We start from the raw sequence: 18,152 nt of genomic DNA on the forward strand, positions 1-18,152 counted from the left end.
TTAAAGAAGGATTTTTAAGCCTTTGAGACAATTGAGACATGTATTGTGTATGTGTTGCCATTCCGAGGGTGAATGGGCAAGGCAAATTTAAGTGCCTTTGAACGGGGTGTGGTAGTAGGTATCAGGTGCACCGGTTTGTGTCAAGAACTGCATCGCTGCTGGGTTTTCCAAGAATGTATCAAGAATGGTCCACCACCCAAAGGACAACCAACTTGACACAACTGTGGGAAGCATTGGAGTCAACATCAGTCAGCATCCCTGTGGAACACATTTGACACCTTGTAGAGTCCGTGGCCTGACGAATTGAGGCTGTCCTGGGGGCAAAAGGGGGGTGCAACTCAATATTAGGAAGGTGTTCTTAATGTTTTGTAAACTCAGTGTATAGTGCCCTTTATTAGGTTATTGTCCTTATTGAGGTATTCAAACCGTAGTGTATATTGGTCACGAAACAGGAAGTACAGTGCTTTATTTAGCATAGCGTTCTTAGTGTTAACACAGCTTTTAACAAAGCTAACTGTTACAACTCAAACAGATCATAACCTTGCTTGCTGTTATGTTTATTTACGCAAATGGATGTGCAATACTCTATGTTTAGTCTTACACTAGAGCATTAAAATCACGTCTGCTTTCAAACAGCTGTGGAATGTTAGCTCAAAAAAGTTGATTTCTCAAGCATTTCAAGATGAAGAGGAATATGGAATGGGTTTCGTGGAATCTCTCTTCTATACCATAGGATCATAGATTTCTTGTTTCTTGCATTTCGAAATACCTAATATTATTACCCAAAAATGATTTGTTCCTTTCTGGATGGAAGACTGTTTGAGGTCATTCAAGCTGGTCAGTGTCATTGGTGTGTCTATGTTTTACAGAGCATTATGGGTAGTGTAGTTCTACATCATGCTACTGGTACATATATGATCGATCAGTGGTCAGTATTTGACCAGATCCTTCATGATCCTCAGCGAGGACCCTCTGTATCCTCCACCAAAATGATTCCAGTGGTTCAGATAGTGGAACAGTTGATACAGCTGATTCCTCTTCTCAAACCCCGGGGCCTTGGGGATCTTGTTGTGGTACCCAGAGTAGAAGGAGTCGCTGAACCCTCCGAACATCCCGGCGATGCCCAGCTCGTACTCAGCGTGGCCATAGAAGGAGGCGGGGTCGAAAATGACAGGGCCGTCGGGACACTCTGCTACGTTTCCCCCCCACAGGTCCCCGTGAAGCAGGGCGGGGAACACCTCCATGTCGGTAAATAGCTGAGGGATTTTCAGCTAAGGAGAGGAGATATCAGACAGAAGATCAATCACCCATGAAGTCCTCTCGGATCTCAAAAAGTACAAGGAAAAGGACTAAGTGCTGGGTTTGGAATTGGAGATAGTATAGAACCTCATGGAGCTGGTGCTGTTGTCTGTGTTATTGTTACCTGTAGCTGGGACCATAGTTACCTGTAGTTACCTAGTTACATAGTTACCTGTAGCTGGGACCATAGTACCCTGTAGTTACCTAGTTACCTAGTTATATTGTTACCTGTAGCTGGGACCATAGTTACCTGTAGCTGGGACCATAGTACCCTGTAGTTACCTAGTTATATTGTTACCTGTAGCTGGGACCATAGTTACCTGTAGTTACCTAGTTATATAGTTACCTGTAGCTGGGACCATAGTTACCTGTAGTTACCTAGTTACATAGTTACCTGTAGTTACCTAGTTATATTGTTACCTGTAGTTACCTAGTTACATAGTTACCTGTAGTTACCTAGTTACATAGTTACCTGTAGTTACCAAGTTATATTGTTACCTGTAGCTGGGACCATAGTTACCTGTAGTTACCTAGTTATATAGTTACCTGTAGCTGGGACCATAGTTACCTGTAGTTACCTAGTTATATTGTTACCTGTAGCTGGGACCATAGTTACCTGTAGTTACCTAGTTACATAGTTACCTGTAGTTACCTAGTTATATTGTTACCTGTAGTTACCTAGTTACATAGTTACCTGTAGTTACCTAGTTACATAGTTACCTGTAGTTACCAAGTTATATTGTTACCTGTAGCTGGGACCATAGTACCCTGTAGTTACCTAGTTATATTGTTACCTGTAGCTGGGACCATAGTTACCTGTAGTTACCTAGTTACATAGTTACCTGTAGCTGGGACCATAGTAACCTGTAGTTACCTAGTTATATTGTTACCTGTAGCTGGGACCATAGTACCCTGTAGTTACATAGTTACCTGTAGCTGGGACCATAGTTCCCTGTAGTTAACAAGTTATATAGTTATACCTGTAGCTGGGACCATAGTTACCTGTAGTTATCTAGTTATATAGTTACCTGTAGCTAGGACCATAGTTACCTGTAGTTACCTAGTTACATAGTTACCTGTAGCTGGGACCATAGTTCCCTGTAGTTACCTAGTTATATTGTTACCTGTAGCTGGGACCATAGTACCCTGTAGTTACCTAGTTACATAGTTACCTGTAGCTGGGACCATAGTTCCCTGTAGTTAACAAGTTATATAGTTATACCTGTAGCTGGGACCATAGTTACCTGTAGTTATCTAGTTATATAGTTACCTGTAGCTAGGACCATAGTTACCTGTAGTTACCTAGTTACATAGTTACCTGTAGCTGGGACCATAGTTCCCTGTAGTTACATAGTTATCTGTAGCTGCGACCATAGTTACCTGTAGTTACCTAGTTACATAGTTACCTGTAGATGGGACCATAGTTACCTGTAGTTATCTAGTTATATAGTTACCTGTAGCTGGGACCATAGTTACCTGTAGTTACCTAGTTACATAGTTACCTGTAGCTGGGACCATAGTTACCTGTAGTTACCTAGTTACATAGCTACCTGTAGCTGGGACCATAGTTACCTGTAGTTACCTAGTTACATAGTTACCTGTAGCTGGGACCATAGTTACCTGTAGTTACATAGTTATATAGTTACCTGTATCTGCGACTATAGTTACCTGTAGTTACCTAGTTACATAGTTACCTGTAGCTGGGACCATAGTTACCTGTAGTTACCTAGTTATATAGTTACCTGTAGCTGCGACCATAGTTACCTGTAGTTACCTAGTTATATAGTTACCTGTAGCTGGGACCATAGTTCCCTGTAGTTACCTAGTTACATAGTTACCTGTAGCTGGGACCATAGTTCCCTGTAGTTACCTAGTTATATAGTTACCTGTAGCTGGGACCATAGTTCCCTGTAGTTACCTAGTTACATAGTTACCTGTAGCTGGGACCATAGTTACCTAGTTACATAGTTACCTGTAGCTGGGACCATAGTTACCTAGTTACATAGTTACCTGTAGCTGGGACCATAGTTACCTGTAGTTACCAAGTTACATAGTTACCTGTAGCTGGGACCATAGTTCCCTGTAGTTACCAAGTTACATAGTTACCTGTAGCTGGGACCATAGTTCCCTGGCCTCTCTGTCTCCATAAGACTTCTCCACCATGTTGAGTTGGTGCTGTAGTCTGTGCTGAGAGTAGAATGTTACCCAGTCACTCTGCCACTCATTCTCCTGATGAGAGAGAGAGAGAGACAAAGAGAGGTTAGAAAGTGGAACTCTGATAAATGTCATTAAAAATAGGCAGGTTGTCTCATCCAGTTGGTCTCTAAATCCCATGTTGAAGGCACAGAGACATTGATGGTTTAACCAGACTGGGAGCTGTATATAGAGTGTGGAACTATCTTTATTTGGATTTATAGCATACAGTTTAAATCCCACGTTACCACATATTACAGTCTCCTATTCACTAGTGGGAAAGGTGGAAATCTAGTTGTGTCTCCCAATATCAGACGATCTGTTGCATAGTAGCTCACCTGAGGGAGGTATCCACAGCAAGTGGGAACCTGGAAACCAAACTGGTCAATGACAGGAACATCAGGTCCTTTTCCTGTGTACATTTAAATGGAAGGAACATCAGGTCCTTTTCCTAATTACATTTAAATGGCAGGAACATCCGCTCCTTTTTCCATATCCATTTAATAGAGTGGTGAGTGAAGGCATGCAGTAGTCTGATGTTGTATATGTGAGAAAGTTACACTTCTAAACTGTTTTAAACTGTATGAATTGTTTTACCCCAAAATCAATCAATCAATCAATGAATGAATGAAGGAATGAATGAATGGACTAGGTGAGTTACCAACTGTCTGCTGTTCCTTGTTCTGTCTGTCCCTGCGTCTCTGGTTGTGTAGGTGCAGGTCAGCCAGACGCTCTCCCAGCTGCTTAGAGTGCCTGGGGGAATCAATCAGACAATCATTAACACACTCAATCATCACAATAAAGTCTGACATAACAATAATACTTTACTAATACATACAGAAGAAGAACAACAGGAAGAAGAACAACAGGAAGAAGAAGAAGATAAAGGAAGAAGAAGAAGATAAAGGAAGGAGAAGATTAAGAAAGAAGAAGAAGAAGATAAAGGAAGAAGAAGATTAAGAAAGAAGAAGAAGAAGATAAAGGAAGAAGAAGATTAAGAAAGAAGAAGAAGAACAGGAAGAAGAAGAACAGGAAGAAGAAGAAGATAAAGGAAGAAGAAGAAGATAAAGGAAGAAGAAGATTAAGAAAGAAGAAGAAGAAGATGATAAAGGAAGAAGAAGATTAAGAAAGAAGAAGAAGAAGATAAAGGAAGAAGAAGATTAAGAAAGAAGAAGAAGAACAGGAAGAAGAAGATAAAGGAAGAAGAAGATTAAGAAAGAAGAAGAAGAAGAAGAAGAACAGGAAGAAGAAGAAGAACAGGAAGAAGAAGATAAAGGAAGAAGAAGATTAAGAAAGAAGAAGAAGAAGAAGAAAGAAGAAGAAGAAGAAGAAGAACAGGAAGAAGAAGAAGAACAGGAAGAAGAAGATAAAGGAAGAAGAAGATAAAGGAAGAAGAAGATAAAGGAAGAAGAAGATTAAGAAAGAAGAAGAAGAAGAAGAACAGGAAGAAGAAGATAAAGAAAGAAGAAGAAGATAAAGGATGAAGAAGAAGAAGCAGAAGAAGAAGAAGGAAAGAAAGGTCAAAGACGTGTATTAAACAGTGTATGAGGAGATTCTCTTACCTGCTGAGACCCCTCATGTCAACATGTTCCATGACGAACACAGCCCCTCCTGTATCCAGCTCTATCACCTTGACAGGCTTGGGGACCTTCACTGTGTCTGTCATGACGATGGCTTCCAAGCTAGCCAACTCCCCATCAAACATACGCTTCGCCTGGGGGACGAGGATAAGACATGTGATGATCATCATGACATTGACCAAGGAATAACTCCATACGTTTGTGATGAAATGTATTGTACAGACAAAGTGATGACACCAGTGGAGGCTGCTGGGGGTAGGATGGCTCATAATAATGGCTGAAATAGAGTTTAATGACTGGAAAGGAGTGAATGGGATGGTATCAAACGCATGGTGTATACATTTGATGCCATTCCATTAACTCCATTCCGGACATTATTATGAGCCGTCCTCCCCTCAGCAGCCTCCACGGGACTACACCTACCATGGAAGTAGTCTAGCAGCCTCCACGGGACTACACCTACCATGGAAGTAGTCTAGCAGCCTCCACGGGACTACACCTACCATGGAAGTAGTCTAGCAGCCTCCACGTGACTACACCTACCATGGAAGTAGTCTAGCAGCCTCCACGTGACTACACCTACCATGGAAGTAGTCTAGCAGTCTCCACGGGACTACACCTACCATGGAAGTAGTCTAGCAGCCTCCACGGGACTACACCTACCATGGAAGTAGTCTAGCAGCCTCCACGGGACTACACCTACCATGGAAGTAGTCTAGCAGCCTCCACGGGACTACACCTACCATGGAAGTAGTCTAGCAGCCTCCACGGGACTACACCTACCATGGAAGTAGTCTAGCAGCCTCCACAGGACTACACCTACCATGGAAGTAGTCTAGCAGCCTTCAGAGTAGGCAGTTCATGACTTTTCAGAGGTCAGGATTAGGACTGCACATCACATAAAACCCTCCAGCTCTGTGCACAACAACAGCGCTCTGATTTCGACCATCACATGACTGGATGGCTCTATTGTGAATCCTAATCCTTTGCTCTCAGAGTGCTGACTACTGTAATTCATTTGATAGCATGTAGCCAAATAGCCTGCAACAAAATATTGTTTGATATTTCTAACAAATTATCCTTGTTAGGCTACTATTTTACAGTGCTAATCTATTTTGAGTGACTTCATATGTCAATGTAAAGGCATGCAGTATGGAATTAGTAACGAAGTAAATGAAGAACCTGACTCTTGTGGTTGATCTTGACAAACACTCTCCCGTGGTCAGTGTCAAAGCTCTGTCCCTGGCTGATACAACCTCCTCCAGAATGGCCAGTTGACTTCAGCATGGATGTTCCTAGCTCCTTCTTTAGCTGAGCTTCCATGGCTGTTCTCCAAGATGCTCTCCAAACGCTTGAAGAAGAACCTATTGTTCTTGTTTGACTCCCAAACTTCTTTAGGGTTGACTCCCACTCCTGTAGCTGTTTATGTTTTGACAACTGGGTGGAAGAAGGCGTGGCTTGTTTTCGAAGGAACGGAAGTGATTCAATGTTTTGGTTCCGGGTCCGTCGGTGATGAAATAACTAATGAGAAATTGGATTTGCAAAGATTTGCTTCTTAGTTGTGCAAACATAGCAACTAACGTTGATCATATGAGCGTCGCCATGGTGTCACAGTAAGCTGGAGAGGCTTGCTTGCTAGCTAACTAGTCTCGACAAGTTTGATACGGATCAAGTCTTTGTTGGTTGATACGAAATGTGTTTGCTGCTCGGTGCAACCGGTGTTGGAAAAACTCTTCTCTTGAAACGTTTACAAAATATCCTTTCAAATGAACCAGCATTGAGATTGATTTAGTGTGCCTTTCAAATTAACCAGCATTGAGATTGATTTAGTGTGCCTTTCAAATTAACCAGCATTGAGATTGATTTAGTGTGCCTTTCAAATTAACCAGCATTGAGATTGATTTAGTGTGCCTTTCAAATTAACCAGCATTGAGATTGATTTAGCAAGCAAACAGGATAATAAGCTAACGTTTGCTAGCTAGCAATTATGACCATGGATGCGTCTCAATAATCAGTGGCTTCCTTTCCTCGTATCCTCTTCTTCCTCTCCTTCATCTGATGACAGTTTTCCAATACACATCCACCATATTCTTCTTCTCACCTATCCTGTGTTTTAATATCAGTGCAAATGAAGAAGGAGAGGAGACTTGAGAAGAAGCAGCCCATGTCTCACTCCAATATATATCTTCAGAGTACATTTCCATGCTACAGTGTCTATTTAATCACCCTTAACAGACTATTCACAGCTCAGTGTGAGAGATGGCACAACTGATTTAGGGGAACCCCCTGTTACTCTACCTACGGTGAGTACATTCGGTATTCCCACAGTGATTGTTGTGTCAGTCACCATTTGAGGGTGTCTTAAACAGAAAGGGTACTATTATGTCTCCCTCTGTTACAGGTGGGCACCAACCTGACAGACCTGACTCTGAAGAGGAAGAGGGTGACTGTGAGAGAGCTGGGAGGCTGTATGAGTCCTATCTGGCCCAGTTACTATACGGACTGCTCCTCTGTCATCGTGAGTCCAGAACCACATCCATACAGTGTATAAGTCTCCCTGAGTAGCGCAGCTGTCTAAGGCACTACAGTCCCTGGTGCGAATCCAGGATGTATCGCATCCGGCTGTGATTGGGAGTCCCATAAGGCGGCGCGCAATTGCCCCAGCATCGTCTGGGTTTGGAAGTGGTCGGCCGTCATTGTAAATAAGAATTTGTTCTTAACTGACTTGCCTAGTTAAATAAATGTTAAATAAAAAAAGTGGAGTTAATATATCTACTCTGAAGAAGAAGAGGGTGACTGTGAGCGAGCTGTGGTGGGTCAATACATCTCTCTTATTGTCCATAGACATTTTATGAATTAAACCTTTACACATTCAGAGCGCCCTAGTCCAAGATGGCAGCAGCATGAGAACCACGTCATCACTTCTATACAGGAAGACGGTCCTCTCAATTTGGAAATAATTCCTTGTAAATGTTTAGAATAACCTCAATAATACTTTGTACACATATTCCATCGATGGTTTAAGTTTAATGCAAAAATAGTCAATATTTCTATATGATTAATAAGCAAAGCTCCTCTGATCAGAAATAGAGATCAACCAGGGGTACGAACAGGCTAATATCACTGCAGTATACGGTAGACCATCAGCCCACTGAACTGGGAGATCAACCAGGGGTACGAACAGGCTAATATCACTGCAGTATACGGTAGACCATCAGCCCACTGAACTGGGAGATCAACCAGGGGTACGAACAGGCTAATATCACTGCAGTATACGGTAGACCATCAGCCCACTGAACTGGGAGATCAACCAGGGGTACGAACAGGCTAATATCACTGCAGTATACGGTAGACCATCAGCCCACTGAACTGGGAGATCAACCAGGGGTATGAACAGGCTAATATCACTACAGTACACGGTAGACCATCAGCCCACTGAACTGGGAGATCAACCAGGGGTACGAACAGGCTAATATCACTACAGTATACGGTAGACCATCAGCCCACTGAACTGGGAGATCAACCAGGGGTATGAACAGGCTAATATCACTGCAGTATACGGTAGACCATCAGCCCACTGAACTGGGAGATCAACCAGGGGTACGAACAGGCTAATATCACTGCAGTATACGGTAGACCATCAGCCCACTGAACTGGGAGATCAACCAGGGGTACGAACAGGCTAATATCACTGCAGTATACGGTAGACCATCAGCCCACTGAACTGGGAGATCAACCAGGGGTACGAACAGGCTAATATCACTGCAGTATACGGTAGACCATCAGCCCACTGAACTGGGAGATCAACCAGGGGTACGAACAGGCTAATATCACTGCAGTATACGGTAGACCATCAGCCCACTAAACTGGGAGATCAACCAGGGGTATGAACAGGCTAATATCACTGCAGTATACGGTAGACCATCAGCCCACTGAACTGGGAGATCAACCAGGGGTATGAACAGGCTAATATCACTGCAGTATACGGTAGACCATCAGCCCACTGAACTGGGAGATCAACCAGGGGTATGAACAGGCTAATATCACTGCAGTACACGGTAGACCATCAGCCCATTAAACTGGGAGATCAACCAGGGGTACGAACAGGCTAATATCACTACAGTACACGGTAGACCATCAGCCCACTAAACTGGGAGATCAACCAGGGGTACGAACAGGCTAATATCACTACAGTATACGGTAGACCATCAGCCCACTAAACTGGGAGATCAACCAGGGGTACGAACAGGCTAATATCACTACAGTACACGGTAGACCATCAGCCCACTAAACTGGGAGATCAACCAGGGGTACGAACAGGCTAATATCACTGCAGTATACGGTAGACCATCAGCCCACTGAACTGGGAGATCAACCAGGGGTATGAACAGGCTAATATCACTACAGTACACGGTAGACCATCAGCCCACTGAACTGGGAGATCAACCAGGGGTACGAACAGGCTAATATCACTGCAGTATACGGTAGACCATCAGCCCACTGAACTGGGAGATCAACCAGGGGTACGAACAGGCTAATATCACTACAGTACACGGTAGACCATCAGCCCACTGAACTGGGAGATCAACCAGGGGTATGAACAGGCTAATATCACTGCAGTACACGGTAGACCATCAGCCCACTGAACTGGGAGATCAACCAGGGGTATGAACAGGCTAATATCACTGCAGTATACGGTAGACCATCAGCCCACTGAACTGGGAGATCAACCAGGGGTACGAACAGGCTAATATCACTGCAGTATACGGTAGACCATCAGCCCACTGAACTGGGAGATCAACCAGGGGTACGAACAGGCTAATATCACTACAGTACACGGTAGACCATCAGCCCACTGAACTGGGAGATCAACCAGGGGTATGAACAGGCTAATATCACTGCAGTACACGGTAGACCATCAGCCCACTGAACTGGGAGATCAACCAGGGGTATGAACAGGCTAATATCACTACAGTATACGGTAGACCATCAGCCCACTGAACTGGGAGATCAACCAGGGGTATGAACAGGCTAATATCACTGCAGTATACGGTAGACCATCAGCCCACTGAACTGGGAGATCAACCAGGGGTACGAACAGGCTAATATCACTACAGTACACGGTAGACCATCAGCCCACTGAACTGGGAGATCAACCAGGGGTATGAACAGGCTAATATCACTGCAGTACACGGTAGACCATCAGCCCATTAAACTGGGAGATCAACCAGGGGTACGAACAGGCTAATATCACTACAGTACACGGTAGACCATCAGCCCACTAAACTGGGAGATCAACCAGGGGTACGAACAGGCTAATATCACTGCAGTATACGGTAGACCATCAGCCCACTGAACTGGGAGATCAACCAGGGGTATGAACAGGCTAATATCACTGCAGTACACGGTAGACCATCAGCCCACTGAACTGGGAGATCAACCAGGGGTATGAACAGGCTAATATCACTGCAGTATACGGTAGACCATCAGCCCACTGAACTGGGAGATCAACCAGGGGTATGAACAGACTAATATCACTGCAGTATACGGTAGACCATCAGCCCCCTAAACTGGGAAATCATCTGTGCATTCTGCATAATTTCAGGCTTGTCGACTGCAAGCATGAAATGATTTAAATCAAATCATTGTGTTTGTTCTCTATATAGTTCATGGTGGACTCTGCTAACACCACCCAGATCTCGTCATCCTGTATCCAGCTCCTGTCTGTCCTCTCTGCTGAACCTCTCCACACAGCCTCTGTCCTGGTTATCTTCAACAAGAGGTCCTGCCTGTAGTAACACACTACACTGCACATTCTCTGGCCAAGATCACAGTGGATTTTTGAGACAAAACATTCAGATAGAAACGTAATGAATAGATGTGACATGATCCCTTATTCTCTTACATGACAATCAGGTTCTGTTCAGCAAAATACAGTTCTATCTGAATGCTTTTGTAACATTGCACCTTACTGGACAGACTCCTGGCTACGAACCAGACGTACAGTCAGGTCCATTAATATTTGGACATTGAACAAGTTATCATTTTGGTTCTGTACGCCACAATGGATTTGAAAGGAAACCATCTATATGAGCTGAACGTGCCGACTTTCATCTAAAATTTGTTGCCAGGTCACAGTTGTAAATGAGAACTTGTTCTCAACTTGCCTATCTGGTTAGATAAAGGTGTTCTCAACTTGCCTATCTGGTTAGATAAAGGTGTTCTCAACTTGCCTATCTGGTTAGATAAAGGTGTTCTCAACTTGCCTATCTGGTTAGATAAAGGTGTTCTCAACTTGCCTATCTGGTTAGATAAAGGTGTTCTCAACTTGCCTATCTGGTTAAATAAAGGTGTTCTCAACTAGCCTATCTGGTTAGATAAAGGTGTTCTCAACTTGCCTATCTGGTTAGCTAAAGGTGTTCTCAACTTGCCTATCTGGTTAGATAAAGGTGTTCTCAACTTGCCTATCTGGTTAGATAAAGGTGTTCTCAACTTGCCTATCTGGTTAGATAAAGGTGTTCTCAACTTGCCTATCTGGTTAGATAAAGGTGTTCTCAACTTGCCTATCTGGTTAGATAAAGGTGTTCTCAACTTGCCTATCTGGTTAGATAAAGGTGTTCTCAACTAGCCTATCTGGTTAGATAAAGGTGTTCTCAACTTGCCTATCTGGTTAGATAAAGGTGTTCTCAACTTGCCTATCTGGTTAGATAAAGGTGTTCTCAACTAGCCTATCTGGTTAGATAAAGGTGTTCTCAACTTGCCTATCTGGTTAGATAAAGGTGTTCTCAACTTGCCTATCTGGTTAGATAAAGGTGTTCTCAACTTGCCTATCTGGTTAGATAAAGGTGTTCTCAACTTGCCTATCTGGTTAGATAAAGGTGTTCTCAACTTGCCTATCTGGTTAAATAAAGGTGTTCTCAACTAGCCTATCTGGTTAAATAAAGGTGTTCTCAACTAGCCTATCTGGTTAGATAAAGGTGTTCTCAACTAGCCTAACTGGTTAAATAAAGGTGTTCTCAACTAGCCTACCTGGTTAAATAAAGGTGTTCTCAACTTGCCTATCTGGTTAGATAAAGGTGTTCTCAACTTGCCTATCTGGTTAGATAAAGGTGTTCTCAACTTGCCTATCTGGTTAGATAAAGGAGAAATTAAATAAAACATTTGAGGGTATTTACCTCCGAATCCGGTGAACGGTGTAGGAATTATACCACTTTTTATATGTGGTCCCCCCAATTTTAGGGGCTCAAAAGTAATTGGACAAACGTAACAATCATCAATTAAATTGTGAGTTTTAATACAAAAAAATATATATTTATATCACCTTTATTTAACCAGGTAGGCTAGTTGAGAACACCTTTATTTAACCAGGTAGGCTAGTTGAGAACACCTTTATTTAACCGGGTAGGCTAGTTGAGAACACCTTTATTTAACCAGGTAGGCCAGTTGAGAACACCTTTATTTAACCAGGTAGGCTAGTTGAGAACAAGTTCTCATTTGCAACTGCGACCTGGCCAAGATAAAGCATAGCAGTGTGAACAGACAACACAGAGTTACACATGGAGTAAACATTAAACAAGTCAATAACACAGTAGAAAAAAGGGGGAGTCTATATACAATGTGTGCAAAAGGCATGAGGAGGTAGGCGAATAATTACAATTTTGCAGATTAACACTGGAGTGGCAACTCCTTTTCCGTCAATGACTGCCTGAAGTCTGGAACCCATAGACATCCCCAGATGCTGGGTTTCATCCCTGGTGATGCTCTGCCAGGCCTTTACTGCAGATAATAACATTAGCCCTAAACCATTCAGAATGAATCCTGCTGCTTCTGTCAGCAGTCACATCATCAATAATTACAAGGGAACCAGTTCCATTAGCAGCCATACATGTCCACACCATAACACCACCTCCACCATGCTTCACAGATGAGGTGGTATGCTTCAGATCATGAGCAGTTCCTTCCCTTCTCCATATTCTACTCATCATTCTGGTACAAGTTGATCTTTGTCTCATCTGTCAAATGGATGTTGTTCCAGAACTGGCCAGGCTTTTTTTTAGATGTTGTTTGGCCAACTCTAATCTGGTCTTCCTGTTTTTGAGGCATACCAATGGTTTACATCTTGTGATAAACCGTCTGTATTTACTAAGTTGAAGTCTTCTCTTGAATGTTGACTCTGACACAGATACACCTGCCTCCTGGAGGGTGTTCTTCATCTGGTCAACTGTTGTGAAGGGGTTTTTCTTCACCAGGGAAAGAATTCTTCTGTCGTCCACCACAGTTGTTTTCTGTGGTCTTCTGGGCCTTCTGGTGTTCCGGAGCTCAGCAGTGTGTTCTTTCTCTTTAAGAATGTACCAAATAGTTGCTTTGTTCACACCTAATGTTCTAATCTCTCTGATGGGTTTGTTTATAGATTATTCAGCCTTGCTTAAGGGCAGTGACAGCTCTCTGGACTTCATATTGAGGGTTAACAGCAACAGATTGCAGATGTCACACTTGAAATCAACTCTAGACCTTTTCATCTGCTTACTGGTAAATAAAGGAATGAGGGAATAACACACACCTGGCCATGGAACAGCTGAGCAGCCAAATGCCCAACTACTGTTTGGTAAAGACCCTCAAATTAAAGCTGAACGGCTGCACTTACAGCTCATATTCATGATCTGCGGGAGGCAGCTACAATAATAATAACTTGGTCAATGTCCAAATATTTATGGACCTGACTGTGTCCAATTCCTCCCAATATACTCCCACATTAAATGCCCCCCCCCCACCGCGTTGCATGACTATCAACAAACTGTTTCTCTCCCTCCCTGATTGACTGATTGTCATCCCACTCTTCCCCTCGGGACCTCCATTGTACCATGAGTCTAGTAGAGATACATTTTATTAGGCTCCTTTACATAAATGAAACATAGGCCTCTCCCTCGCTTTGCAAATGTCTTAACCCTTTCTCCTCCCACCCTTCCTCCAGGGACCTCCCTTGTACCATGAGTCTCGTAGAGATGATGTCACTGTTCAGGATGGATGACATCATCGCCTCTGCCACCCAGCCAATCACGACCCTGGAACTGAGCGCTCGTTCCGGCCAGGGACTCCAGGAGGTGTTGGGCTGGCTGGACTCCACCCTAACTGACTGACAAGAGTGATGTCATAGAAGCATCTTCCTTCCAGGAAGCAGTTCCTCATTGCTGGTGCTATCAAGACAACTGGGAACTCTGGGAAAAATACGAGGTCAAATCATGACGTCAGTGATTTTCAGGTCAGAAAGTCGGTGCTGTAGGAGGCCCGAGTTCCCGAGTTGGATGACCGTTCAAAAAATAACAGTTATCTTGAACGCACTGAAGTCAGAGATTTCTGAGTTCCCAGTTGCCTTGAACGCACTGAAGTCAGAGATTTCTGAGTTCCCAGTTGCCTTGAACGCACTGAAGTCAGAGATTTCTGAGTTCCCAGTTATCTTGAACGCACTGAAGTCAGAGATTTCTGAGTTCCCAGTTGCCTTGAACGCACTGAAGTCAGAGATTTCTGAGTTCCCAGTTGCCTTGAACGCACTGAAGTCAGAGATTTCTGAGTTCCCAGTTATCTTGAACGCACTGAAGTCAGAGATTTCTGAGTTCCCAGTTGCCTTGAACGCACTGAAGTCAGAGATTTCTGAGTTCCCAGTTGCCTTGAACGCACTGAAGTCAGAGATTTCTGAGTTCCCAGTTGCCTTGAACGCACTGAAGTCAGAGATTTCTGCGTTCCCAGTTGCCTTGAATGCACTGAAGTCAGAGATTTCTGAGTTCCCAGTTGCTTTGAACGCGGCATAAGTGACGTCATTGTCACTGAACTTGGAATGATGTCACCGCCAACTGGAAAGTGAGGGTGTGCTGTATCTCACGCCGTCACACATGAATCCTGTTGGCAAGAAGATGTCCTCATCCTCATGATCTCAGCACACCAAGAATGATGCTGTCATTCACATGGCATCACGTCTTATTGAGGAGGCCTGATATGAATGGCATCACGTCTTATTGAGGAGGCCTGATATGAATGGCATCACGTCTTATTGAGGAGGCCTGATATGAATGGCATCACGTCTTATTGAGGAGGCCTGATATGAATGGCATCACGTCTTATTGAGGAGGCCTGATATGAATGGCATCACGTCTTATTGAGGAGGCCTGATATGAATGCTTTTATGGCTGGAATATCATGCCTGTATTTATTGTCAGCATTCTGTATAGAGTATCTGTATAGAGTATCTGTATAGATACTGTATAGAGTATCTGTATAGAGTATATGTATAGATACTGTATAGAGTATCTGTATAGAGTATCTGTATAGAGTATATGTATAGATACTGTATAGAGTATCTGTATAGAGTATCTGTATAGAGTATATGTATAGATACTGTATAGAGTATATGTATAGATACTGTATAGAGTATCTGTATAGATACTGTATAGAGTATCTGTATAGATACTGTATAGAGTATCTGTATAGAGTATATGTATAGAGTATATGTATAGAGTATATGTATAGAGTATATGTATAGAGTATCTGTATAGAGTATATGTATAGATACTGTATAGAGTATCTGTATAGAGTATCTGTATAGAGTATATGTATAGATACTGTATAGAGTATATGTATAGATACTGTATAGAGTATCTGTATAGATACTGTATAGAGTATCTGTATAGATACTGTATAGAGTATCTGTATAGAGTATATGTATAGAGTATATGTATAGAGTATATGTATAGAGTATCTGTATAGAGTATATGTATAGAGTATATGTATAGATACTGTATAGAGTATCTGTATAGAGTATATGTATAGAGTATCTGTATAGAGTATATGTATAGAGTATATGTATAGATACTGTATAGAGTATCTGTATAGAGTATCTGTATAGAGTATATGTATAGATACTGTATAGAGTATCTGTATAGAGTATATGTATAGATACTGTATAGAGTATCTGTATAGAGTTTATGTATAGATACTGTATAGAGTATCTGTATAGATACTGTATAGAGTATATGTATAGATACTGTATAGAGTATATGTATAGATACTGTATAGAGTATCTGTATAGAGTATCTGTATAGAGTATCTGTATAGAGTATATGTATAGATACTGTATAGAGTATATGTATAGATACTGTATAGAGTATCTGTATAGATACTGTATAGAGTATATGTATAGATACTGTATAGAGTATATGTATAGATACTGTATAGAGTATATGTATAGATACTGTATAGAGTATCTGTATAGAGTATATGTATAGAGTATATGTATAGATACTGTATAGAGTATCTGTATAGAGTATATGTATAGATACTGTATAGAGTATCTGTATAGAGTTTATGTATAGATACTGTATAGAGTATCTGTATAGATACTGTATAGAGTATCTGTATAGAGTATCTGTATAGATACTGTATAGAGTATCTGTATAGAGTATATGTATAGATACTGTATAGAGTATCTGTATAGATACTGTATAGAGTATCTGTATAGAGTATCTGTATAGAGTATATGTATAGATACTGTATAGAGTATATGTATAGATACTGTATAGAGTATATGTATAGATACTGTATAGAGTATCCGTATAGATACTGTATAGAGTATCTGTATAGAGTATCTGTATAGATACTGTATAGAGTATCCGTATAGATACTGTATAGATACTGTATAGAGTATCCGTATAGAGTATCTGTATAGAGTATATGTATAGATACTGTATAGAGTATCTGTATAGAGTATATGTATAGATACTGTATAGAGTATCTGTATAGAGTATCTGTATAGAGTATATGTATAGATACTGTATAGAGTATCTGTATAGATACTGTATAGAGTAGCCTAACTATGCTGGAGTAGTGTCCTCGATGTAGCCTAACTATGCTGGAGTAGTGTCCTCGATGTAGCCTAACTATGCTGGAGTAGTGTCCTCGATGTAGCCTAACTATACTGGAGTAGTGTCCTCGATGTAGCCTAACTATACTGGAGTAGTGTCCTCGATGTAGCCTAACTATACTGGAGTAGTGTCCTCGATGTAGCCTAACTATACTGGAGTAGTGTCCTCGATGTAGCCTAACTATACTGGAGTAGTGTCCTCGATGTAGCCTAACTATACTGGAGTAGTGTCCTCGATGTAGCCTAACTATACTGGAGTAGTGTCCTCGATGTAGCCTAACTATACTGGAGTAGTGTCCTCGATGTAGCCTAACTATACTGGAGTAGTGTCCTCGATGTAGCCTAACTATACTGGAGTAGTGTCCTCGATGTAGCCTAACTATACTGGAGTAGTGTCCTCGATGTAGCCTAACTATACTGGAGTAGTGTCCTCGATGTAGCCTAACTATACTGCAGTAGAAATACAGTAACTGTCATATAGGTGTGTGGAAATACAGTAACTGTCATATAGGTGTGTGGAAATACAGTAACTGTCATACAGGTGTGTGGAAATACAGTAACTGTCATACAGGTGTGTGGAAATACAGTAACTGTCATATAGGTGTGTGGAAATACAATAACTGTCATACAGGTGTGTGGAAATACAGTAACTGTCATATAGGTGTGTGGAAATACAGTAACTGTCATATAGGTGTGTGGAAATACAGTAACTGTCATACAGGTGTGTGGAAATACAGTAACTGTCATACAGGTGTGTGGAAATACAGTAACTGTCATACAGGTGTGTGGAAATACAGTAACTGTCATATAGGTGTGTGGAAATACAGTAACTGTCATACAGGTGTGTGGAAATACAGTAACTGTCATACAGGTGTGTGGAAATACAGTAACTGTCATACAGGTGTGTGGAAATACAGTAACTGTCATATAGGTGTGTGGAAATACAGTAACTGTCATACAGGTGTGTGGAAATACAGTAACTGTCATACAGGTGTGTGGAAATACAGTAACTGTCATACAGGTGTGTGGAAATACAGTAACTGTCATACAGGTGTGTGGAAATACAGTAACTGTCATATAGGTGTGTGGAAATACAGTAACTGTCATATAGGTGTGTGGAAATACAGTAACTGTCATATAGGTGTGTGGAAATACAGTAACTGTCTTAC

The 18,152-nt window shown here is 41.9% G+C and overlaps 2 protein-coding genes across 3 annotated transcripts; one reads left to right on the forward strand and one right to left on the reverse strand.

The window, feature by feature from the left end:
- Positions 1 to 437: 437 nt before the first annotated feature.
- On the reverse strand, positions 438 to 6,533 carry LOC109876748 (ketosamine-3-kinase-like). 2 transcript variants are annotated; one of them, XM_031813713.1, is made up of 6 exons: positions 6,260 to 6,370; positions 5,055 to 5,206; positions 4,154 to 4,245; positions 3,831 to 3,904; positions 3,406 to 3,528; positions 438 to 1,271 (listed from the first exon to the last, which is right to left on the reverse strand). In XM_031813713.1, exons 2-6 carry the CDS (start codon positions 5,195 to 5,197, stop codon positions 930 to 932), a joined length of 774 nt encoding a protein of 257 aa, XP_031669573.1. In that variant the 5' UTR covers positions 5,198 to 5,206; positions 6,260 to 6,370; the 3' UTR covers positions 438 to 929. The 2 variants fall into 2 exon arrangements, with proteins under 2 accessions (XP_031669573.1, XP_031669572.1); XM_031813712.1 differs by having other exon boundaries at positions 450 to 1,271; positions 6,255 to 6,533.
- A 14-nt stretch (positions 6,534 to 6,547) lies between these two features.
- LOC109876747 (ADP-ribosylation factor-like protein 16) lies at positions 6,548 to 14,447 on the forward strand. Its single transcript, XM_020469141.2, has 5 exons — positions 6,548 to 6,826; positions 7,317 to 7,375; positions 7,474 to 7,590; positions 10,739 to 10,854; positions 14,044 to 14,447. Exons 1-5 carry the CDS (start codon positions 6,766 to 6,768, stop codon positions 14,207 to 14,209), a joined length of 519 nt encoding a protein of 172 aa, XP_020324730.2. The 5' UTR covers positions 6,548 to 6,765; the 3' UTR covers positions 14,210 to 14,447.
- The last annotated feature ends 3,705 nt before the right edge of the window (positions 14,448 to 18,152 follow it).

Source organism: Oncorhynchus kisutch, unplaced genomic scaffold (assembly GCF_002021735.2).
Source record: "Oncorhynchus kisutch isolate 150728-3 unplaced genomic scaffold, Okis_V2 Okis06b-Okis10b_hom, whole genome shotgun sequence".
NCBI classification, from domain to species: Eukaryota; Metazoa; Chordata; class Actinopteri; order Salmoniformes; family Salmonidae; genus Oncorhynchus; species Oncorhynchus kisutch.

What these genes read in the sequence shown, in the direction of transcription:
- LOC109876748 (XM_031813712.1), bottom strand. Translation starts at nt 6,395, where the DNA reads ATGGAAGCTCAGCTAAAGAAGGAGCTAGGAACATCCATGCTGAAGTCA. An exon ending in AGATCAACCACAAGAGTCAG is followed by an intron (nt 5,207 to 6,254) that starts GTTCTTCATTTA and finishes CTCGTCCCCCAG; the next exon opens with GCGAAGCGTATGTTTGATGG. An exon ending in GACATGAGGGGTCTCAGCAG is followed by an intron (nt 4,246 to 5,054) that starts GTAAGAGAATCT and finishes TGATTCCCCCAG; the next exon opens with GCACTCTAAGCAGCTGGGAG.
- LOC109876747 (XM_020469141.2), top strand. Translation starts at nt 6,766, where the DNA reads ATGTGTTTGCTGCTCGGTGCAACCGGTGTTGGAAAAACTCTTCTCTTG. An exon ending in CCCCTGTTACTCTACCTACG is followed by an intron (nt 7,376 to 7,473) that starts GTGAGTACATTC and finishes CCTCTGTTACAG; the next exon opens with GTGGGCACCAACCTGACAGA. An exon ending in CGGACTGCTCCTCTGTCATC is followed by an intron (nt 7,591 to 10,738) that starts GTGAGTCCAGAA and finishes TTCTCTATATAG; the next exon opens with TTCATGGTGGACTCTGCTAA.